Here is a 24,980-nt window from a genome sequence, read left to right as displayed (position 1 = left end):
AGCTTTTTGTTGTTCTGTACCTGGTGTTCTTGGGTTTTTTCTATATTATTAACATCATCATCACTATTTTCTTATCCCTATTCTTACTCACCTTCATTTTCCCTCAATTCCTGTGCTAAAATCCATTGTTCTACCTCCCAACTACTCTTTCTAATCCTTTTCATCCACTCTCTCCCTTGTCTTCACCTCCCACTACTGTCCTTCCCCAACCTGTCACCACACTACCCCTCCCTCCTACGCACTCACCACCTGCTGACTAGCCTACTGTACAAACTGTACACAACCCCAGCCCCCTGCAATCCCTGACACAAACACCCTCCACTACAACAACAAAAATACAACCAAACACACACAAGGGCCACAAAACCAAGCAGCCTCCATACCTTTTCCCCCACCCTCCACTTTTTCCTGCCCCCCTTTTTAGTGCCACCATCATCAATTACCCAAATTTCTATATCTAGCCTAATAACCATTACCCCGCCCCAACTCACACTGTTTATAGATATTATCACCAAGGGCTTTTCTATATAATATGTAAACAAGTGGTCTGGCATTGAACCTGGGAATTTGTTATTACTAAATTATACCTACAGGCCAGGGTCAGAAAGAGCACATCAACCTAGCTAACAAGAAGCCAGTCACAACACAAAATTAAATCAGGGGAAAGAAAACAGGCAATTTATACCACCAACCACCCTATCAAGAACATAGCTGCACAGTACCAAGTGGAGTAATAGGAATAAGAAGGGATGGAAACCACTCTCCTCAAAAAAATAATTCAATAGACAATTCAGTGAGAAATGAAGAAGATGGATACCCAGTTCTTGACCCCAACAAAACAATGATAAATGTCACTAAGAAGTCAGTGACACCCACAATAACACCATCAAAGAAGAAATCCTGAAAAAAATCACTGAGAAACTCATGGAAAAGATACTAGACCTGGTTAACCAGAATGTACAAGATGCACTCAAGAAATTTCAAGACACAAAAAATAAATAACATGAGAAGACACAGAAACAAATAAATGAACTCAGAGAGGATTTCAACAAATACCAAAGTGAAACAAAGGACAGTATAAAAAAGAGATATATGAAATAAAGAGGACAGCACAAATTGTAAAAGAGGAGTTGAACAAAGATGTGGAAAACCTCAGAAAAAAAAATCAAACAGAACTCCTGGAAATAAAAAGTCCCTTTAGTCAAACAAAAAACACAGTGGAAGGCCACTGCAGCAGACTAGAACAAGTGGAAGACAGAATCTCAGTGCTTGAAGCTAAAATAGAAACTAAAGAAAAAAACTGAAGAAATCTTACTCAAACAACTCAAGAACTGTGAAAGGAATATGCAAGAACTCGGTGACTCCATCAAAAGACCAAACCAACAATCATGGGCACTGAAGAAGGAGAAGAGGTGCAAGCCAAAGGGATACATAACATATTCAATAAAATAATAACAGAAAATTTCCAAAATCTTGAGAAAGTTTTGCCCATTCAGGTACAGGAAGCCTCCAGGACACCAAACAGACTTGACCAAAATTGTATATTATCATTAAAACAATAAGCATAGCAAACAGAGAAAAAATATTGAATGCTGTAAGAGAGAAAAAACAAATAACATATAAAGGTAAACTCATCAAAATAGCACCAGATTTCACAGCAGAAACCTTAAAATAAGAAGGGCATGGAGTGAGGTATTTCAGGCACTGAATGAAAATAATTTCAGCCTTAGGGTACTCTACCCAGAAAAACTATTATTCAAAATAGATGGAGCAATAAAAAATCTTCCATGATAAGCAGAAACTAAAACAATATATGACCACCAAGCCACCACTACAAAAGATTCTTCAAGGGATTCTGCACACAGAAGATGAAAGCAAACAAAACTATGAGAGGATGGGAAGTACTAACCACAGGAGAAGAAAAGACAAGGAATCAGAGAGTAACATTGATTCAGCTACACACAATTAAATCCTTATACAACAAAAACAACTAATGGCAGGAATCACCACATATCTATTAATATTGACACTGGATGTCAATGGGCTCAACTCCCCCATCAAAAGACACAGTTTGGCAAACTGGATTAAAAAGGAAGATCCAACAATCTGTGTTTACAAGAGACCCACCTTATTGACAGAAATAAACACTGGCTTAGGGTAAAAGGCTGGAAGAAGATTTACAAGCCCATGGCCCCTGAAAACAGGCAGGAGTAGCAATACTTACCTCAGACAAAGTAGACTTCAAACTTACATTGGTCAAACAACACAAAGAAGGACACTCATACTAATAAAAGAGGAAATATACCAAAAGGAAATAACAATTCTCAACCTATATGCACTTAATGTCAGTGCACCCAATTTCATCAAACATATACCAAAGGACTTAGAAGCACATATAGACAACAACACAGAGGTAATGGGAGACTTTAATACCCCTCTATTACCAATAGATGGGTCACCAAAATAAAAAAATCAACAAAGAAATTCTAGAATTAAATGACACCATAGATCAAATGAACCTAAATGATGTCTACAGAATATCCAACAACAGCACACTATACATTCTTCTCAGCAGCCCATGGAAATTTCTCCAAAATAGATCATTTCTTAGGGCACAAAGCAAGCCTTATCAAATATAAGAAAATAGAAATAATCCCATGCATTCTATCTGATCACAATGCATTAAAACTAGAATTCAACAACAAAAGCAATAGCAGAAAATACTCAAATAATTGGAGGCTGAGTAACATATTGATCAACGATCAGTGGGTCATAGAAGAAATAAGAGAGGAAATCAAAATGTTCCTGGAAGCTAATGAAAATGAAAATAGAACCTACCAAAACCTATGGGACACAGCAAAGGCAGTCCTAAGAGGAAAATTTATAGCCATGAGTGCATATATCAAAAGCATATATTAAAAGGACAGAAAAATTTCAAATAAACAACCTAATGCTACATCTCAAACTCCTAGAAAAGCAAGAGCAAGCAAATCCCAAAACAAGCGGAAGGTAATAAAATAGGGACGGGAATTTATGAAACAGAGACCAAAAAACCATTCAAAGAACAAATGAAGAAAAAGCTAGTCATTTGAAAAAAATAAACAAGATTAACAAACCTCTGGCAAATTGACTGAAATGAGGAGGGAAAAGACACAAATTAGTAAAATCAAAAACGAAAAAGGGGAGATAACAACAAACATGAAGGAAATCCAGGGAATCAGAGACTACTTTGAGAACCTATATTCCAATAAATTGGAAAATCTTGAAGAAATGGACAAATTTCTAGATACTTACGATCATCCAAAATTGAACCAAGAGGATATTAACCACCTAAACAGATCTATAACACATAATGAAATTGAAGCAGCAATAATGAATCTACCAAAAAAGAAAAGTCCAGGACCTGATGGATTCTCTGCTGAATTCTACCAGACCTTTAAAGAAGAACTAATACCAACACTCCTTAAACTTTTTCATGAAATAGAAAGGGAAGGAACACTGTCTAACTCATTCTATGAAGCCAGTATTACACTCATCCCAAAACCGGAGGACACATCCGAAAAAGAGAACTACAGGCCAATCCCCTTAATGAACATTGATGCAAAAATCCTCGAAAAAAATATAGCAAACTGAATCTAACAACATATCAGAAAGATCATTCAACATGACGGCTTTATCCCAGGGATGCAGGGGTGGCTCAAGACGTGCAAAACAATAAATGTAATACAGCACATTAATAGAAGCAAAGACAAAAACCTCTTGATCATCTCAATAGATCCAGAAAAAGTCTTTGATAAGATTCAACAGCATTTCATGATAAAAGCTCTAAGAAAACTAGGAATAGAAGGAATGTACCTCAACAATATAAAGGCAAAAATGACAAACCTATAGTCAACATCATACGTAATGGGGAAAAACTGAAACCATTTCCCCTAAAGTCAGGAACAAGACAAGGATGCCCATTCTCCCGACTCCTATTCAACATAGTCCTGGAATTCCTAGCCAAAGCAAAAAGGCAAGAAGAAGAAATAAAAGGAATAGGTGAAGAAATAGTCAAAGTATCCCTGTTTGCAGACGACATGATCCTATACCTCAAAGATCCAAAAAACTCCATACAAAAACTCCTAGACACCATAAACAGCTTCGACAATGTAGCAGGATACAAAACCAACTTACAAAAATCAGTAGCCTTTCTATATACCAACAATGAACAAATTGAGATAGAATTTAGGAAAACAATTCCATTTCCAATAGCCTCAAAAAAAATCAAATACCTAGGAATAAACTGAACAAAGGATGTAAATGACCTCTACAAGGAGAATTACAAACCACCAAAGAAAGAGATAGAAGAATACTACAGAAGATCAGAAGATCTCCCATGCTCATGGATTGGCAGAATCAACATAGTAAAAATGGCTATACTAACAAATGCAATCTGCATGTTCAATGCAATTCCCATCAAAGTCCCAATGACATTCATCACGGAGATTGAAAAATCAACCCTAAAGTTCATTTGGAAACACAAAAGACTCCAAATAGCCAAGGCAATACTGAGCAAAAAGAGCAATCCTGGAGGTATCACAATACCCGACTTCAAACTATACTGCAGAGTCATAGCAATTAAAACACCATGGTACTGGCACAAAAACAGATGTGAAGACCAGTGGAGGAGAATAGAAGACCTGGAAATGAGTCCACACAGCTATGCCTACATTTTGACAAAGGCACCAAAAACATATGATGGAGAAAAGACAGCCTTTTCATCAAATGTTGCTGCAAAAAGTGGATATCTGCTGGAGGAAAACTGAAACTAGATCCATGCCTATCACCCTGTACTAGTATCAACTCAAAGTGGATTAAGGTCTTTAACAATAGATCTGAAGCCTTGCAGTTAGTACAGGAAAAAGCAGGGAATACTCTGGAAGCAATAGGTATAGGCAAGGACTTCCTCAGTAGAACTCAAGTGACCCAGCAACTAAAGAGAAAGGATGAACAAATGGGACTACATGAAATTAAAAAGCTTCTGCACAGCAAAAGAAATGGTCTCTAAACTGAAGAGACCACCCACAGAGTGGGAGAAAATATTTGCCAGCTATACATCAGACAAAGGACTGATAACCAGAATATACAGGGAGCTCAAAAAACTATAATCTCCCAAAATTAATGAACCAGTAAAGAAGTCGGCAACTGAAATAAACAGAACTTTTTCAAAGGAAGAAGTCCAAATGGTCAAAAAAACACATGAAAAAATACTCACCATCTTTGGCCATAAAGGAAATGCAAATCAAAACCACACTAAGATTCCACCTCACCCCTGTTAGAATAGCACCACCACCAACAAATGCTGGTGAGGATGTGGTGGGAAAAGAATCCTCATACACTGCTGGTGGTGAGAAAGTAAGCTAGTAAATCCACTTTGGAAAACAATATGGAGGCTTCACCAAAAAACTAAACATAGATCTGCCATATGATCCAGCAATCCCACTCCTAGGGATATACCCAAAGGAATGTGAGTCAGGTTATTACAAAAGCACCTGCACACCCATGTTTGTTGCAACACTATTCTCCATAGCCAAACTATGGAAACAGCCAAGATGCCCCACTACTGGTGAATGGATTAAGAAAATGTGGTATGTATACACAATGGAATTGTGTATACACAATGAAATTTTGTCATTCACACGTAAATGGATGGAACTGGAGAACATCATCTTAAGCAAAGTTAGCCAGGCTCAGAAGGCCAAAAATCGCATGTTCTCCCTCATATGCAGATTATAGATCCAAAACAAATGCAGTAATATTATTGGACATGGGTCACACACTAAGGGGAAAACACGCACAGGGGGAATAGGGAAAGGGAAGGAAACCTAAAACTTGAAAGTGTTTGATTTGCCCACTGTAGAGAAGCTAATACAGTAATCTTCAACTGGCAGAGGCCATTATGGGAAGGTGACCTTGAAGTAGTGAAGAGGTCTGGTAGAGATGAATTAATGTGGGTTGTAATACACAAGTGCATGGGGGCAATGTTAGGAATCTCTCTGTATAGCTATCTTTATTTCAAACTAGCAAAAATGCAATTGTCTTTTATGTTTTCTCTTCAACAAAATCGGAGAACAAGAGGGCAGACTGTTTGTGGAGAAAGGTGCCCCAAACAATATATACACATGTAAGTTAATGTAAAAATGATAAAATAAAAAAATTAATTCATGTTGGTTGTACAAGTTAATGGGTCTCCCAGTGACATTTCCAGTATGCCTGTGTTGTACTTTAATCTATTCTCCATTCTGTACTACCCTTTATTGGCCAGTCTCTGTCCCCTCTTCCCTAATGGCACCTTTAATCTTTTTTCTTTTCTTCCTTTTGTTTAGTTTCCTATGAGAGAAAACCTGCAATGCTTGTCTATGTCTGGGTTATTTTGCTTACCATGATAATCTTCAGTTCCATCCATTTTCCTGCAGATGACATGATTTCATTCTAATTAATGGTTGAATAGGATTCCATTGCTCTATTTTATCATTCATCTGCTAGTGTTAAACTCTACATTTAAGAATTTTTAAAACATACACAGGTATTTGTTAGCTTCCTTTTTCATTCTTCCCAAGTCCCCCAAATAATTTTTTAAATATCAGAGAAAATGACTAGATTATAATCACAAAACAAAATATTAATGTTGATATTTAAAATTACTAGAAAATTATTACACTCTTAAACTTCGCTCAGAAGAGTTAAATGGGAAAAATTAATAGGTCTGCATAATTTTGCAATATCACCTAAGTTTTTATAATATGCACTACTTATAAATTTGTAAAAATTATTTATAATATGCACTACTTATAAATCTATGTTTATAATTGCATAGGTTCAAGTTTCAATGCAGATATGAAAAACTTCAGGTTCTGCAGATTGAACCTAGGTCTTTGTTTATACTAGGCAAACACTCTACCACTGAGCTACACTCCCAGACCTATACTGTTATCAGAGATAAAACATGGGCAGTATTGAGGTTTAAACTCAGGTCCTTGTGCTTGCTAAGTAGACATCCTACCACTTGAGCCACGCCCCCAGCCCTTTTTTGCTTTAGTTATTTTTTGAATAGTGTCGTGCGTTTTTGTCCAGAGCAGATCACAGTCTTCCTATTTACACCTCCCATGTAGCTGGGAGCACAGGCACATGCCACCACACCCCAGCCTTTTCAGTTGAGATGAGAGTCTTGCTAACTTTTTGCAAGGGGTGGCCTTGAACCGTGATCCTCCTTATCTTTGCCTCGCAAGTAGCCAGCATTACAGGTTCAAGCCACCACGTTCAGCGTGAAAATGTACTCTTTTTTAAAGAACTTTGAATCTACAAATACTAAATATAAATATATTGCAACTCTCAGTACAGGAAAAAATATTTTGTGTGTGTAGACAAAGAATGCACATTCAAGTAATATAGCAAAATGTAGTAAATTCTTATTTATAGGTGAATCTGAGTGAAGGGTATATGGATGTTCTTGACACTTTATTTATACTTGTAATGATTTTATAAGCTCATGATTATTTCTAAATAACCAGTTAAAATGAGGAAAACAATGTAGAGTTACACAATAAGTGGAAATTGACAGTGTACCTGGAAATGAATAACATGTCTTGGATAAAAGTGTGGGGAAATAGTGGTTGTTTATTCCCTTTTCAGGTTAAAAGCCAAAGCTATATACTGAGTTACAAATTTTTGTGAACAATAATTTCTTCTGAAAATTAGCCTTAAATATAACTAACTGCTGTTCCATTTGTTTTTCCATTCCTTGTGCAGAGTATGCGTTCTACTTCCTTGAATCCACAAGTATAGTCATCTGTCAGCATCCAGGGGCATTTTGGGGGAGCAGTACTGGGGTTTGAACTCAGGGCCTCATGCTTGCTAAGGCAGGTGCTCTCTACCACTCGAGGCACTCCATCAGCCCTTTTTTGTGTTAGGTATTTTTGAGACAGGATCTTGCTTCCACCACCACCACCCCCAAGCTGGCCTCCAACTGTGATCCTACTGATCTTAGCCTCCCAAGTAGCTAGGATTTCAGATGTCAGCCACTACACCCAGTCTCAAGTCCTTTATTTTTAACATGGTGCAATTTGCCTATAACCTCCCCTCCCACATAATTTAAATCATGTCTATTTTATAATACCAAATACCAGGCGAATACTCTGTAAATGATTATTATACTGTATTACTTAAGGAATAATAAAAGGAAAAGGCTGTACAGGTTCAGTACAAGTGCTGTTTTCCCCAAATGTTACCTATCCACAACTAGTTGGATACAAGTATGTATAACCTGCAGGTAGGGAAGGCTAATAGCACCATCCTAACACACCCAGATCTTCAGATGTGGATGCTCATCTGTAGCTTTAGACAATCACTTTCTGTTGACCTTGGTGGCCAAAGCTCTCAGATATCATATAGCCAACTACTGTTTTTCGTTTCTATGGCATTCCATGAGGAATTCTCATTGCTAGACACAATAGGTCATTATAAGGGACACATTTGGTTTAGTAAGAGGCGCAAGCGGAGGGCATTATCATCTATAGGGGGAGAATTGCAACACAGGTCATCCCAGAACTACTCAGAATTTCAGTGAAATGAATGGAATGAGTTGGTGGAGTGGCTCAAGTGGTAGAGCATCTGCATAGCAAGCATGAGGTCCTGAGTTCAAACCCCAGTACTGCCAAAAAAAGAATATATTAAATAAACTACAACAAAAAATCTATAAGCTTACCAATGTTGTATAAAAATAATATGATCAAGAAAAAATTTTAAAATTAAGATAAAAAAATGAATGCAACAATGTGATTCTGTTTGAGAAATCTCAGTTCTGACAGTAGTTATAACAGCAATACATAATACAAACTCATCAAATGTTCCAGTTGAAAGTAATTTTTATTATTGTTATTATTACCATCATTGGCATAAATTTCATTAGCACAAAACTAAATCCACTATTAAAAGAAAACAAAACACATCCAAAGGGCATGTGTCTTGTGACACTGAGTCAGTAACATTATTTTCATGTACAGGGGACAGCACCTGAGGATATTGACCATTATCACAGCTTTATAAATCAATTCAATAATTCACCAACATTACTGAGCACCTAGGCACAATGGAGGATTTAAAAATGCCTACAAGAATCCCTGTTTTCAAGAAGTTTACAGTGTAATGGGGGTACTGAAGAATAGCAAGAACACAGGGCCACATGGGATGAGTAACATAAAGGAATCAGTATCATTTTGGTATGCTATTAGAAAGGGGCCTTCCAAGAGACTAATGTCACATTCATTTGGGGGAAATAGAGAAGAGGCTCCATAGAGAACGTAGAATATGAGCCAGACTTTGAGGAAGTGGAAGGATTTTGGTAGACTAACCAAAAGAAGGAGACTGAAAGTGAAGAATTGTGTAGACCAAATTATGGCCATAGGTAAGTTCAGGGCATGTTTGGGGGAGAACAATAGTTCATTTTGGCTGGCATATGGCATTCACGTAAGTGGAAGTGGTGTGATGTGTTAAAAGTTATATGGGGGCCATATTTTCAATGGTTCTGAATGACAGGCTAAGATTTCTGATCTTTCTGTCATAGTAACTATGTTTAGTCACATCAATAAAATATACAATCAACTGTGAAGAGATATGGCCATTTCGCTTCCAGATTTCTTAGGGAAACTTAAGTGGTTTTTAAGCAATGTAATCACCTTGCTACAAAAAATGTCCCAGCAAATAACACCAAGAAAACTAAAGCAAAATTTTCTATTTTGCATATAATTAAATCTTAGCCTTAGTCTTTATTTTTTCCATCCAGGGAACACATTTTTTCTCACTCCCATCTCCAGCCTTGCCAGTTCTTGTGGCACCTCCATGAGTTGAAGCAAGCCAAATTTAGGGTTTCTAGTCATAGCTTCTACCCTGAAACTAGGACCTATACCCTGAAGTGAAAGTGATTGTGGCAGAGACTGTGAACAATGTTATGAAAATGTAGCCATATGAGAAGTTTTATGGAATCCCCATCATCAGAGTCAAAGAATAATTCTTCAAAATTAGAGTTTCACTCAGTTTGGTCTGGAGGATACCTGGAGAGATCCCAGACTCATAGTTCCTGTGTAAGGTCATCTTTTAAAGTATCTTCTTATTAAAGAATTCCTTAAAGGAATGACATTTCATCTGGATTACAAGTTAATAAAGGGCTCCTGGCTCTGAGGCTACTGAACCTGTGTATAGACTGTGGTGACTTTCTCTTTCTGAGCAAGGAATCCTGCTGGGCTTTCTCTGTGCCCAACATGCTGGTAGCTGGGAACTTTTCCTAGGCGATGACAGTTTACAGATGCTAAAGATTGTATTAGATAACCAAGCCAAAGAAGGAAGCTATGAAGAATCAACAAGGGAAGATTTAGCCCAAAGATAGCATGGCCACACTTCCTGAAGTTAGTCAGTCTTTCAGCTCTTTCTTGGAGTAAGACTTCCTCTGTAGGAAGTCATGGATAGCAGTAGTGAGGCCCCATGTCACACTGGACCTTATGATAACCAAGGAGCCTCCTCGGTAGATCAAGAGTACCTTTCGACCCCGAGTGTCCCACAAATCCCGGGCAGAGGCCCACAGGCTTGGCATTCTCTGCCAACCAATATGGGACTGCATATTGGCAACCAGAACAATCAGAGGATACAGAACTAGGCAGGTGATTGTTCCATTGACACTACCAGACACCAAGGCAGGAACCCAATGGGGCAGGCCCTGCTGAGCCAAGCCATCCTGGATGGGATCCTTGAAAGAGAAATAGAGAGCACTCCCCAGGCTGTTTCTGACAAGGACAGGCCAGAAACCACGATAATAGCCTAGTGACAACCGCCCCCAAAGCCCGTAAGAGTTGAATTCCTTGAGAATGCTGAAGGTGCTGGGGAAGCGAGCTTGCTTCCGACCATCCTGAAGCACATTTTGTACTCTTTCAAAGGGACTGAGTGCCACAGCTTCCACCACACCAGACATGAGCCCTGCAGCCCAGCGGTGTCCCAGGGGGTGTGGCCCAACAGGGGAGAGAGAACACAGCAGGCTATCATAAGTCCCAAACAATAGAGTCCCTTGCAGTGTCTTGGAGAGAAGAGGAGGGTAAATACCCCGGTAGAAGTATTGAGGACCTTCATGCCAAAGCTGCCTCATAGCCTCTGATACTGCCATAGCATGGATCTGCTGCCGGAACACAACCTTATAGATAGGAAAGGTCAGAAAAGTAGACATAAAGTTGGAAATGGCACCAAGGGTGTAGGCCTGGGAGTGCCAGCTTTTCTTTCCTGGAACCTCTGCTCGTGTCCTGTGCTGAAGCTCCTTCCCAGCAGAGTGGTTCTGCTCCCCCATGCTGAAGGTAATTGGATGCAGATGGAGCAAACTGGCAAGAGGGGGGAAAAAGAGGTTAGACTGACCATTTAAATCTGTTGGCAAGCATTTTCATTGCTTGGTTAGAAACAAAGCCCCAAGAAACTCAGCTAAACCCTTTGGACCTGTTTCTGAGAAACAGATACATCCTTAAGAAATTAAGAATTCATCAACCTTATGAAAATAAAGGCAGTTAGTTTCTCTTGAGTCACCTCTACAGTGTTTTGCTGACACAGAAAATATTCCAATATTCAAAGGATTTCAGCTGAAAAACATAAAACTGAGGAAGGCTCCAAAACCTATTGCATTTAACTTTCACAACATAAACATTTACATTTTATCAACTACTAGAGTAGTAAGTGGCTATGCTCTTTCCAAAATAATTTTTTCTTGTGGTGCTAGGAATTGAACCCAGGCCTCACACATGCTAGGCATGTCCACTGAGCCACATCACCAGCCCCACAAAAAAAATGTTTTTAAGCCAGGCGCTGGTGACTCATGTCTATAATTCTAGCTGCTTGGAAGGCAGAGATCAGGAGGATCACAAAGCCAGCCCAGGCAAATAGTTCAAAAGACTCCATCTTGAAAAAAAAACTAACACAAAACAGGGCTGGTGGAGTGGCTCAAGTGGTAGAGTGCCTGCCTAGCAAGCATGAGGCCCTGAGTTCAAACCCCCAGTACTGCCGAAAACAACTTTTTAAAATATTCAATAGTTGTAGTGTGATCCTTTCCCTAAAAGTTGGTAGTAAGTTTGGGAAGGGGAGACTTCCTGTTCCTGTCAGAATAGACATGAAATTGCCAGGTGCCGTGCCCATCCTGTTCGGTGTAGGATGTTCAGTGGCATGCATGACTTCTACTCACTTCATACTAATAATGCCAGTCCAAATCTACCCAATCTGAAAATCAAAAACTAAAAAAATCCAGACATGGCCACACATCCGCTGGACTGTAACTGCTCCAGGTTCAGAATCACAATATATAGGGAAAAGGCAGTGCAAAGACTCCAAACTATTGCTCCCATCCCAGAAAGGGACAGATGACACAGGCTGGGCTCTGAGGGAGGAGGAGAAGCCAGGTGCTACAAGATACCAGTGCAGCCTTTTCCGGGCTGCCACACCCAGAACCTGCCTTGGAGTGCTTCTTCTAGAATTGCCCTCCTCAGCTCTGCTTCCCCTGGCTTCTTTCCCTGTTCCATCCCTACCTCTACAATGTCACTTTACAACAGCCCTCTTCTCTGGAGCCACACTCATCCCTTGGTGGAGGAGCCCCCAGCAATCCATGTTGGCCTTAAGCCTCAGCCTCCTTAACCCTCAATGCCAGGGAGACTGGGAGGGCCTGCCTGCCTGCCCTGGACCCTTTAGCTGAAAACTTTCCAGGACCACAGGCTTAAGAAGCCCACTCCCTGCACCCCTCTAGGGGCAACTCCATCTCTCCAGGGCCAAAGGGGACCCTTCCTCCACATCCAGGCAGGAGGCAGCTCCACTCAGGCCCCAAAGTCACAGGGGCCCAGAGCATTCCTCAGCTCTCCTACTAAAGGTCTTTGCCAAGTCTCACCTGGACCACTGTGGTGAGATAAATGTTTATCTCCTCTTCTACCTCAGAGAGCAGTAATGTTCCACTTCCTCCCCACCTTTTTTATAAACGTATGTTCACTAACTCCATGAGGCAGGCTGATTTAACAGAAAGACAGTGGCTAAGATTTGGTGGACTAGCATTATAAGGACCAATTCTCTTATCAACTTTCTAGGTGATAGTTAGAAATTTACTGACATCCTGGAGCCCCATCTACTTTAGTTAGAAAATGAGCAGACAGGGGAAAATACTCTGTTGGATCCCCATAACTGTACAGCGTCTTAGGGGATGGATATGGGTGAATTCAGATCAATGGTTGATAGAAGAATTTCACTTTTGTACCAGTGATTATTTCTGCCCTTTATGCAAATAATTTTGAGGAATTAAAGGTGAACAATCATCTAGAAACACCTTACCTTAAATATCTCATTCAATATTTTATAAATCTAATGCTTTCTGTTTTATGGGGGAAGACAGTCCACTTTTTCCTGTATGTTTTTCTGTTAAGATGTTTTGGTGACAGAAAGATCTGAGACTGGATTCCGTCTTCACCACTCACTCAGCTGTATTACCTCAGGAGGACATTTGTATTCATTCAGTCTTGGATTCTTCAGCTACAGTTTGGGAACAACAGGGCCTGTCACAAAAGGTTGCTGCAAAAATTAATAACATAAAATGAGATAATGTGGTTGAGAATTCATGACTTCTTGGCCTTAATACAAAGTATCAAAAAATGATGTTTCCCAACCTCATTATCTGTCTCCATAGAGCACATGTTCCTGCGGGTCAATCTCAGGCCACCCAGAACAAACCCTGTGAAACATCAGAAACAATCTGTCCCATTAGCATGAAAAGTAGAATGGCCTGGAGTTGATTTTGAGCAGTTATCACCTACACCCTCTGATCTGCCTACTATGTCTACAACTCAGTCAAATGAGCCTGGGGGATTTCAGACTCCTTTGGTCAGTTTAGTGCAGGTGGGTATCCTGGGTGACCGTCCCAAGATCCAGTCCCACATTTGTCTGTTCATTTGAGACATCCTCAGTCACTAGTCCTTTGGTCAGCTCACAAACATACATCGATCATCTACTAAATCAATATGGATAAGTCACTGTGGAGTTGGAGATGAATAGGATTTGATACCTGCTCTCAAGGATTTGGGAATTTAGTAGGGGAGACAACTCAACAATGAGCTAACCTGTAGTAGAACACAAAATAAAGGGTACTATAATGAATGTCAAAGAAAGATGAGCAATTTATTCCGCCTGGGACAGGAAAAACTCAATGTTGGCAGGGATGTGGAGAAAAAAGAATTCTTACATGTTGGTGGTAGGAATGCAAATTAGTGTAGCTGCTATGGAAATAAGTATGAAGGTTTCTCAAAAAACTAAAAATAGATCTACTATATGATCCAAGCTATTCCATTCCTGGGTATGTATCTAAAGGAAATGAAATCAACATACCAAAAAGATACCTGTATGCCCAAGTTCATTGTAAGTGGCGCTATTCACAATGGTTAAGTTACAGTAGGTGCCCATCAACAGATAAATGGATAAAGAAAATGTGATATGTACACTAATACTTATAATAATTATTCAGTCACAACGAAGAATAAAATCCTGTCATTTGCAGTTAATGGATGGAAATTAAGGACATTAGGCTAGGTGACATTAGCCGGGTATAGAAAAATATGTGGAAAGGAAAGGAACTAAAAAAATTGACCCAGAAGTAGAATAGTAATTATTGGGGATTGGGAAGGGAAGGAGCCTGGAAGAAGAATAGCTGAATATGATCAATGTACGTTGTATGGTACAAGAAAATGTTACACTGTACCCAATTAATATGTACTATTAATATGTGCTAATAAAAAACTCACTGAGCAAGGGTATCTGAAATGATCCTTAAACAATGGACAGGCTTTTGTTAGGTGGAGGAATGAGGATGGTCATTCTAGGCTAAGGAGGAGAGCTAAGACACAAAGGCTTAAAAGTACGAGTGGTCCGTGGGGCTGGTGGCAGACAGTAAAAGAGAAGAGAGCACTGAGGCTGACAGAGAGGAGTCTGTATAGAATGAGAGCTACATGCTGCTTGCCTCCACTGCATTATGTTGTAGGGAATAGATATGGACTCTGGAGTCAGACACCCTGGATTTGAATTTTATTCTGCCACTTCCTAGCTTTATGACCTTGGCCAAGTCTCTTCACTTAACTGAGCCTCAGTATCATTATTTGTAAAATGATTATCATGACTATTATGACGGTTGCATGAGATAAAGTACCTGGAATGTAAGTTGTTCCATAAGTTTTATTAGTAGTTTATTTAAATACTAGCAATTAAAGTAATACTACAATGAAACTGTCCCAAAGACTACTACTAGTCTAACATACTGGTTCATCCGCAGAATGATTCTTTTTTTTTTCTTTCCTTCTTGCAGTGTTGGGGATCAAACCCAGGGCCTCACAGATGCTAGGCAACTGCTCTACCACTAAGCTACATTCTCGGCCCTACAGAATGCATTAAATTTTTTTCCTTTGGAAAACGGTAGAAAAGAATTTTCATGAGCTGCGGAGTTCAACAGTCCTGGGCTGGAGTCCTAATGGCTCTGCTTACAAGTTATGTGGCCTTACACAAATTACTTAACCTCTCTGAAACTCAATTTCCCTCTCTGCAAAATGGGAATAACAATGTCTATTTCAGCAGGATTGATGAGAAGCTTAAATGAAATGACAGACAGAAAGTTCCTGGCAGAGAGGAGGCAGGAGGCCAAAAAGTAGCTACTATTGTTTCATCTGAAAGCTCTATCTCCTAACTGTCCAGCTTTTAAGGTTTATTTGTTGAAAATGGAAAATGTGGTCTCATTAGAACCATCATTTGGAACACACATGAGGTCAGAGATAAGGGATGCTAGGTATCCAATTGAAGCCAGCTTGTAAATTTGCAAATGTCTCTCCCAATCCTGCTCTAAAGAGACTCTTATACTTTCTTCTAATGGCCTAACTCCTACACCCTTACACAATCCATTTCCTTTCATTATTTTTGTAAGAACTCTGAGATCTATTTTTAGTACTATTTCATCCCATCCCCAACAGGTCCAAGTGCAGACACCTAATGTGGCAATGAAGCCAATAAAAACCCAAAACAATGGTCTACTGAGCACTCAGCGTCAGGTACTGAGGAGAAGAAGCAAGAGTCTGAAGGAAACCCAAAACCTAGTGCCAGCCTCACCCCAGACTTGCCTTTTCTTTGCCTCCAACGCTGTCCACCTTTCACCACCACCACCCCACTGTTCCATCTCCAAGGGGAAGATCATAACTCTGAGATGGAAGGTGCTTCCTCTCCAAATTTGGATTGTTTACTCCAAGGAATTCTAGATATTGAGCTTGTAAATAAGGCAGAAAAGAGAGGTAAAGTACCTCAGCCAGCGGAAGAGGAACCCAACAGCAAAGAGCATCAGATTGTTCACTTGCTTCCAAGCATCAGGAGTCAAGAGCAAGCCCCACAGGGGTCTCCCAACCACAGTCTACTTACAGGAAGTAATACCTGCTCTCTAAGAACCAGAAGTCAGGGAAAATGGAGCAGGTTTTCTAGCCACTAGCTTCACGGCCCATTCACTCTGGACAGCCCTGCATGCCGTTTCCATGGAGTTGCTACTTCTCTGGGGCCAGTGATGCCAAATCCAGCAAAGTAGAAGTCCCCTGAAGAGCTCACAGAAGGGCAACCTAGCAACCTATCCTTGAGCCAGGAAATGAAAGAGCTATATCAGCGGCAGAGAGCTGTAGTGTAGAGAGTTAGGTCAAATGGTGTTTCACTTCTCACACTTCTTCCTCAAGCAGGAGTTGAAGGAAGAAGATGTTATGAAGAAAGGTTGTAGAGTAGTGGTTCTTAGCTGTTTTAGGACCACAGGCCATCTGAAAATCTTCAGAACTATGGACTCATTAAAATGCACAGCATTAAATCTTCTTTGAATACAATTTCAGTTATTCTTTGGGCAGGTACATAACCTTTAGCATGATGTGGTTTGTTCAGAACAGTGGTTCACAAGCCCTTCTACACCTCAGAATCAACTATAGCAACAGTTAAAACACAAATCACACTCCTGATCCTTAGTCCTAGTAAACAAAAATCCCCAGAGATGAGGCTCAGGAACCTGTATGTCTAACAAGCCCTCCAAAATGATTCCAAAGCAGATGTCCTGGTACCCATACTTTGGGTACTAGGAATGAGTTCTGCATTCAAAGACTCATTCCAAAGTTTGTCTCAGCCTTGTAATTATAGGCAAGTCATTTCACTGAGTGAAATCGCCTTTGGGATCATAATGGGCTGTAAAAACAATGTTATTTTATCGACGGGAAGCTTGTTGCAGAGTAAAAGCTAGTGTAAAATGGGAAAGAAAATTTCCTCGGTTTCCTCTTCTGTACAATGGGTACCATAAAGATTATCATCTTCTTCACTCACCCCTCCCCCCACTGCCTCCTCACTCCCTCGCCTCAGCACTACCATCACATCAAGACTGCTGCTGAGATGATTTGAGGCTACCTACATAAAAACGCCCTCCAGGTAGCTCAGCAGGGCAAAGAGCTGCCTAAAACAGAACAAGAGTAGGGTGAAAAATCGGATGCTGTTGGTAATTTGCTGTATGATACAGTGCAAGATGCCAGATCTCTCTGTGGTTCAGTTTCCTCATCTGTAAAATGGAGATATTAGTCCTTGCTCACTAATTCTATATAGCCCCAAATTGATCCTCCCATCCCCACTCTTAATCTGACCGTAGAGAGAAGTGTTTAAAGGGGACAGCCTTTGAAGTCAGACATAACGACTTGAGTATGAGCTCTGCTCTGCACTTGCTGATCATACTATCTGGGTGCTTATGCCCCCCCTTTCTGTTAAATGGGTACACCGCTTTTCACAAGGCTGCCAAAAAAAAAAAATGAAACGTCCGTGCAAACGCACTTCCACACCGAAAACGCTCAGTAAGTGCTTTTTTTCCCTTTCCCTTCCCCCTATACAAAGGTGAAGAACTCTCATTGTTCGTTTGCTTTCGGTCCCACCTCGTGTTTAAGGCATCCAGTCTTAAAGCTCAGAGGAGAGCCGAGGCGGAAGGCGATAGGAAGAAGAGAACCGAGAGGAAGCAGCAAACTCACGGGTGAAATGTAAATGGGCCGGGTCCGTGCGTCCAAGCTGCACTTGACGCCGCGCGGGCTCCCGCGCTGGTCTGCCGCAGCCCCCGTCAGCAAGCGCCCCCCTCTCGCAGGCATTAGCATCAGGGACTAGGCTGTGCGGGGAGGCCGCCCCCGCTTCCCTCTGATTGGCCGCCCAGCCCCTCTCGTCACACTCTTTTGTCTCAATGGGCAGAGGCTAAAAGCAGTGCCGCTGCTGGGCAGGCGGAGCTGGAGGGCGGGGGCAGCCTCTGCTGCCTTGGCAACCGCGCTACCTTCATTGCTACCCCTCGCTGGGCAGGCCGGTGAAGTGGCTCGCGCTTGGTTCGGCAGCTCCAGGTCGCTTAGCTGCCGGGGAGGCGCCATCCTTTCCCCCTGCAGGGCCCCAGGGATCAGAAGGCAAAACAGAGCTGTCAGCAAAGCCTGAGCATTTGCTGCCCACCTCCGGAGCTTAGGTAAAGAAAGAGGGAGCGATTGCGTGACGCGGAGGGTGGGGGTGTGTGGGGGGTGAAACCCCACCAGTTCTGGGCGTCTGCTGACTAGGAGAATTGGTAACTGCGAAGGCAGCGGCCTGGCTACACTGGGGAAGGAGGTGGGGTTCACCTAGATGCAGCCGACAGGTACGATTTGTTAGGACTGGGGAGGGGGCGTTTTCAGGAAGGTAGCAAGAGGCAGGGGTGAGAATTGAACCCCCTTTGCATCGCATCTCTTCCTGGGAAAAAATACGGAGGTGGAAGGGTATCCAACTTCTGTTCCTTTTCTCCGTGGCAGACCATCAAAGAAGATTCCAAATTTTGATTTTGTACGGCTGATTGCAGAGCTGGTAGGCCGATGATTACGCGGGCGAAATACATTGTGGGGGGGGGGGCACTTTGGTTTCTAATTGGAAGGTGGGAGAGGGAATTTTCCTCCTGGAAACAGTGAATGGGGGTGGGGTAGCGGATGACAGGAGAGTCTGCTTCTGACATTTGTAACCCTTCCCTACCATTCTGTTCCTTCCTTCTGCAGTGGCGCAGCCCAGACGCTCTAAACACCAGGATCTGCGACCCTGTGGAACCGAGGTCAATCATACTCAGAACGAGAGCTCTCACACGGAGGGGACACCTGTTGCAGAGGCTGGACGTGTTAGCTTTCCAAGTCTTGTAAGAATCTGAGAAATAACGGAAAAGTTTTGAGAAGGGGGTATAGTCGAGACCCAAGACCTTGAGGTTAATAGATATCTTACTTATTAACATAAAAACGTGAATTTACACTATCGTGCTCTATTTTGAAAGCCTCATAGCGGCCCCAAAGACTATTTCATGTAGAGTTCTATTTTTAGAATAAATTTATTTATTTATTTATTTAGGCGGTGGGGGTGAAAGTAAGTTTGAACTCAGGGCCTCACGCCTGCTAAGGCAGGTGCTCTGCCATATGGGCCACTCATTCTGCCCTTTTTGCATTAGTTATTTTTGAGACAGGATCTCACTTTAACGCTGGCCGGCCTGGGCTACAATCCTCCTGTTTGGGTTCCCCGGTGCTTAGCTAGGATGGCAGATGCGCAACAGAGAACCCAGCCATTGGTTGAGATGGGATCTCAAGAACTTTTTGCCAGGGCTGGCCTCCAAGTTATGATCCTCCCAGTCTTCCCCTCCCGACTAGCTAGGATAACAGCCTTGAGTCACCCAGCCAGATTTATTTTACCTGGAATTCTTCAGTTGCTGCCCCTCCTGAAGAACAAGCAGGGGTTACAGTCTATGTCTGGGGATAGATGTAGCTCTGAAAAACATTCTGCTGGCATAGGGACCTTATTGCTCCTAGAGGTGGGAATTGCCAGTCTCCTGCTGAGTATTTTTAGGGTAATGGACAAATGTAAATCATACTGCAGAAAATTCAAGAAGGTAGAGAAGGTGACAGCAGACTGGTTCCCTATAGCCCCACTCCATTATTAGTTATTAACATTCTCCTCCCTTTTACAGTCCCTACTGAAATATAAGGAAGACACAGCCCGGGAACACTGCTCTGAGGATTTCTGCAGATTTGGATTTTTTTTCCTGAAAAACCTGAGATACCCTACCATTGTCAATCATGGCTAGCATCCTTGCACATGTGCATAACAGCCGCCAACAGAATGCACCCTTACCACGTTGGGCCCATTCCCTGTTGAGGTCCCTGGGTCTGAGTCTTGGTCCTTTATTGTTCAACCTGGCAGAAAGAAACATGAAATTGTTCTCTGGGAGGGTGGTGCCAGCACAGGGGGAAGAAACGTTTGAAAATTGGCTTACTCAAGTCAATGGGGTCCTGCCAGATTGGAATATGTCAGAGGAGGAAAAGCTCAAATGCCTGATGAAAACCCTTAGGGGCCCTGCCCGGGAGATCATGCGTTTGCTCCAGGCTGCCAACCCCAACCTTAGTGTGACCGATTTTTTGCGAGCAATGAAACTGGTATTTGGGGAGTCTAAGAGCAGTGTGACCGCCCATGGTAAATTTTTTAACACCCTACAGGCAGAGGGGGAGAAAGCCTCCCTTTATGTGATCCGTTTGGAGGTGCAGCTCCAGAATGCTATCCAGGCAGGCGTCCTAGCTGAGAGAGATGCAAACCAGACTCGCCTGCATCAGCTCCTTGTAGGGGCTGAGCTGAGTAGGGACCTGCGCTGCAGGCTTAAGCATCTTCTCAGGATGTATGCAAATGAGCAGGAACGCCTTCCCAATTTCCTGGATTTAATCAGGATGGTAAGGGAGGAAGAGGATTGGGATGACACCTTTACTAAACGGAAGCGGCCCAAAAGATCTGAACCAGTAATGGAGCGAGCAGCCAGCCCTGTGGCGTTGCAGGGGTCCCCGCCTAGAGCAACCAGCAGTGTTGACTGCAATGTGATAGAGATAGATGATGCCCTGGATGACTCAGATGAGGATGTGATCCTAGTGGAGCCTGAGGACCCTCCACTCTCATCTTCAGGTGCCCCTTCCCTCAGAGGCAGGGCCAGATCTCAGGACCAAGTGCTGGTCATTGATTCCCCCAACAATTCCAGGGCTCAGTCTCCTTCCCCCAGTGGTAGTTCTGGGCCTATGAATAATAGTCCTGGGGATATGCATAGAGCCAGGAAGCGAAAACACACAGTGAACTGCTCCCATTGTGGTCAGGAAGGCCACTCAAAAGAAACCTGTGACAATGAGAGCAACAAGAACCAGGTTTTTGAGAATCTCATAGTCACTCTTCAGCTGTCAAATACAGAGGAGGAGTCGAAAGAGGTCTCTCAAAATCATGATAACCCTTCTGAGCCACAGTAAGGTGCTAGCCCCATCCCTTAAATGAACCCTTAACTGTATTCAGAATTTGATGTACAGGAAAACAGGGATGTGTATGTGTGTGAGTGTGTGGGGAAAGCTTCTAACTGAATGATTTAATCCAAAAGGTTTTCCTTTGGGAAGGAAAAGCAGTCTGTGTTCCAGCACAGTGGTGAATGATGGCCTGACCTCCTTCCTTGTTTCTTTCTCTCCTTACTTAAGGGTCTTTTCTCTGCGCGTCTTTAATGACTTTATTCTGTTTATGAAAGGAGCATCTCTACTAAATGCCACAAGAAAAATACAAAAGCTGAAGTACAAATTACCTAAAAATCACACCTTTGTATAACAACCATTGTCAGCCCTTAAGTGAATGTCCTAGATATTTCCTTGTACCTGTGTGCCCACATATATAATATATATATGCATATGTATAGATAAAAGTGATCAAATATAAGTGCTGTTCTATAATGTGTATTTTCATCAAAAATATATCTTGTGGACTTCAATGAATATATATTATATATAAGCATCTAATTTAATGTCTGTGTGTACTGTTACTTTTAGGAAAATAAAGGAAAAAATAAATCTAATTGTAGCAACTATAATATGGGGTGTCATACAGTGAGGTGGAATTTTTATCAGCCTAACTTACAGAAAGAAGCTGAAATGAGCTGAATCTCTCTCCAAGAGCCTCTTATCACAACTGACCTGTCTCCTAGATCATAGAACCAACATCTGCACCAGTAGTTAATAATGCCCCAATGTTCTCAAATGTATCCTGACAAGTCTGATCCTGGGGAGGCGCCAAAAATAGAATAATGGGTGTTTCCAGGGACTACATTCCAGAAAAAATTGGGAATGTGCTCTTGGCCTGAGATTGGAGGGTGATGACATCTGACCTCTGTCCTTGAGGTACATTAGTTCCTTGTAGGCTCATTAGTCCCTATCTTGAATAGAAAAGATGGGGAGATGGTTTCATTCAAGGCAAGGAGTACCATAAGATGAGTGCTGAACTGAGGACCCAAAGAACTTTTTCCACAAGGCAATAGGAACTGCCCTGGGCAGTAGAATTGTAGACTGCAGGTTTCATACAGAATCTTGGGCTTATGTGGCCTGGGGTGGGGAGGGGACAGGTGTTGGGACTCTGTTAGCCCACTCAAAAGGGACAGATGACACAGGCTGGGCTCTGAGGGAGGAGGAGAAGCCAGGTGCTACAAGATACCAGTGCAGCCTTTTCTGGGCTGCCACACCCAGAACCTGCCTTGGAGTGCTTCTTCTAGAATTGCCCTCCTCAGCTCTGCTTCCCCTGGCTTCTTTCCCTGTTCCATCCATACCTCTACAATGTCACTTTACAACAGCCCTCTTCTCTGGAGCCACACTCATCCCTTGGTGGAGGAGCCCCCAGCAATCCATGTTGGCCTTAAGCCTCAGCCTCCTTAACCCTCAATGCCAGGGAGACTGGGAGGGCCTGCCTGCCTGCCCTGGACCCTTTAGCTGAAAACTTTCCAGGACCACAGGCTTAAGAAGCCCACTCCCTGCACCCCTCTAGGGGCAACTCCATCTCTCCAGGGCCAAAGGGGACCCTTCCTCCACATCCAGGCAGGAGGCAGCTCCACTCAGGCCCCAAAGTCACAGGGGCCTCAACAATCTTAGAAGTTTATACCTCGTTATTCCTCTCCACCTCTCCCCAGTCAACCCTTGGATAAATGGTCTATGCTAGATTAAAATGTCATTCTGCTTCTCAATTTTCCTGCTCACCTTTTCTCAGTTTTACTGTATATAAATGCTATTGAATGATTACCCTTACTTATAATTTATGCTGTCATAATTTCATTCATAAATGAGGTAAAGTTAAAAAAAAAGTGTTATACCTACCACTGCTCTCCTTTTTGCTGGAGATAACTGAGGTTCAGTATAAATCACTGCTTTGAAAACCTGCTCTATAATTCTTTCCCTTTTATTCCTTCCCCATCCTCTTCTCTCTTGTGTAAACTTGATGTTGTCTGAGTTTTTATTTCACCAAAAATGAGGCAAAGCTGATACTTTCTATTTCACTTTGCATGACACTGGCTTTTCCATTATTCAACAAATATATACCAACCAGGCATAGTGATGCATGCCTATAATCCCAGGACTCAAGAGGCTGAGGCAGGAGGATCACAAGTTTGAGGTCAGCCTGGGCTATATAGCAAGACCCTGTCTCAAAAACAAGGAATTATATATTTTCTTTAACAGGAAGGCATGAAGACCTAGGCTGACTAGTGTGGTTAAGCGTGATTAAGTGAAAGAAGTGTTTTATGGAATTTTGTGTCATTTATAATTACCAGTTTTTTCTTTCCATTATTCCTTTGCCTTGTCAGGAGAAACTAGCCTTTGAATGACCTCCTTTTATGGTATTTCCTTCCTTCTTGATGCTATTTTCCCTTGTTTCTATGACACCAGTCCATAGCTTCCCCCTCCCAGATCCTTTTGGTGCCTACTTCTGAGTCTCCTTTTGTTTCCTGACCTTAATGTGGTAAAAATTAAACTCATCAGAATTGGTTTTCTTAAAGCTTATGTGCCAGGCTCAGCTAAACCCTTTAAATGCATTAGCTCTTTACTCCTCATAGAAACTCACTTAAGATAGGATTACTGTTAACATTCTGTTTCTGTTATGGTTTGGGTTTTAAATGTCCCACAAAGGCCCATATCTAAAGGCTTGGGCACTAGCTACTGGGTGATGGTGGAACCTTTAGGAGGTGGGACCTAGTTGATGGAAGTTAGGTTGTTGGGAGCATGCCCCTGATGGGAGTATTGTGATCAAATGTTGGACCAATATAAATCTTTCTTCCTTTGATGTTTTTCTCAGGTATTTTATCATAGCAATGGAAAGCTAACAGAATTTCTAATTTTCAATTATTTTAATTATTATTGACACATATTTCACATGAACAGGGTGGAAAGTTAGGAAGCTTATTTAGGGTTATGTAGGTATTTAATTGTGGAACCAAGGATGAGACATGGGACCAACTGAGCCCAGAGCCTGTGTCCCATATTTGTGTTAGTTCTCATATGCACAGCATCCTGTGATGTGTTGTTATATGGAGATGTATGAAAAAAGCGAGGTCTATAAACATTAGCCAACTGTCATAGCAGTAAGTGGTCATGTGCCACACAAAAGGATGGAGTCTTTAAGTGACACTTATTTGACAAAGGCTTTTCTACCTTTCTTTTTCTCTCTGTTTCTGTAATTCCTCCTGCTTCCTGGCAACCGTCCCCTCCTCCCCTTCTTAGCTGTATTATCCCGTTCAGTTCAAGTACCATGTTTCCAGTCTGGGTCTGTGTTTTGGTGCAAATGGTTATGAATTTAACATATGCAAGAGGAGACAGCTGCAGAAGTCAGTGAGGGGAAAGATGAATTACTCCTTTGGTGGTGCTGAAAAGAACATTATTACCTGACTGGAAAAATGATCAGTTTACTTTTCCTATGACATTATACATGCATTTCACTTAAGTTTCAGAAATAAATGTAGATTTTATATAATTGCATACTGATTCTTTAAAATATATTTTATTACCAAAACACAGACAGAATAAGTTCTAGTGTTCCACAGTACAGTG

General features: G+C 41.7%; 2 protein-coding genes across 4 annotated transcripts; one reads left to right on the top strand and one right to left on the bottom strand.

The window, feature by feature from the left end:
• Nucleotides 1–8,896: 8,896 nt before the first annotated feature.
• Slc25a53 (solute carrier family 25 member 53) lies at nt 8,897–18,305 on the bottom strand. 2 transcript variants are annotated; one of them, XM_074062590.1, is made up of 3 exons: nt 18,099–18,305; nt 13,375–13,611; nt 8,897–11,399 (listed from the first exon to the last, which is right to left on the bottom strand). In XM_074062590.1, the coding sequence occupies exons 2-3, from the start codon at nt 13,386–13,388 to the stop codon at nt 10,448–10,450; spliced, it is 966 nt and encodes a 321-aa protein (XP_073918691.1). In that variant the 5' UTR covers nt 13,389–13,611; nt 18,099–18,305; the 3' UTR covers nt 8,897–10,447. The 2 variants fall into 2 exon arrangements, with proteins under 2 accessions (XP_073918691.1, XP_073918690.1); XM_074062589.1 differs by having other exon boundaries at nt 13,531–13,611.
• Nucleotides 18,306–18,376: 71 nt separating this feature from the next.
• Nucleotides 18,377–21,914, top strand: Zcchc18 (zinc finger CCHC-type containing 18). Of its 2 annotated transcripts, none has more exons than XM_074062588.1 (4): nt 18,377–18,568; nt 18,885–18,936; nt 19,122–19,321; nt 20,072–21,914. In XM_074062588.1, the coding sequence occupies exon 4, from the start codon at nt 20,181–20,183 to the stop codon at nt 21,381–21,383; it is 1,203 nt and encodes a 400-aa protein (XP_073918689.1). In that variant the 5' UTR covers nt 18,377–18,568; nt 18,885–18,936; nt 19,122–19,321; nt 20,072–20,180; the 3' UTR covers nt 21,384–21,914. The 2 variants fall into 2 exon arrangements, with proteins under 2 accessions (XP_073918689.1, XP_020029511.1); XM_020173922.2 differs by having other exon boundaries at nt 18,378–18,568; nt 19,122–19,255.
• The last annotated feature ends 3,066 nt before the right edge of the window (nt 21,915–24,980 follow it).

The sequence above is a fragment of the Castor canadensis genome, chromosome X (genome assembly GCF_047511655.1).
Source record: "Castor canadensis chromosome X, mCasCan1.hap1v2, whole genome shotgun sequence".
Taxonomy (NCBI): domain Eukaryota; kingdom Metazoa; phylum Chordata; class Mammalia; order Rodentia; family Castoridae; genus Castor; species Castor canadensis.
This window is presented reverse-complemented; position numbering and strand designations above follow the sequence as displayed.

Coding starts and splice junctions, on each gene's coding strand:
- Slc25a53 (XM_074062589.1), bottom strand. CDS start 13,553: ATGAATACAAATGTCCTCCTGAG. Junction 11,400..13,530: donor AATACAAATGTCCTCCTGAG/GTAATACAGCTG, acceptor CCCTCTTGCCAG/TTTGCTCCATCTGCATCCAA.
- Zcchc18 (XM_074062588.1), top strand. CDS start 20,181: ATGGCTAGCATCCTTGCACATGTGCATAACAGCCGCCAACAGAATGCA.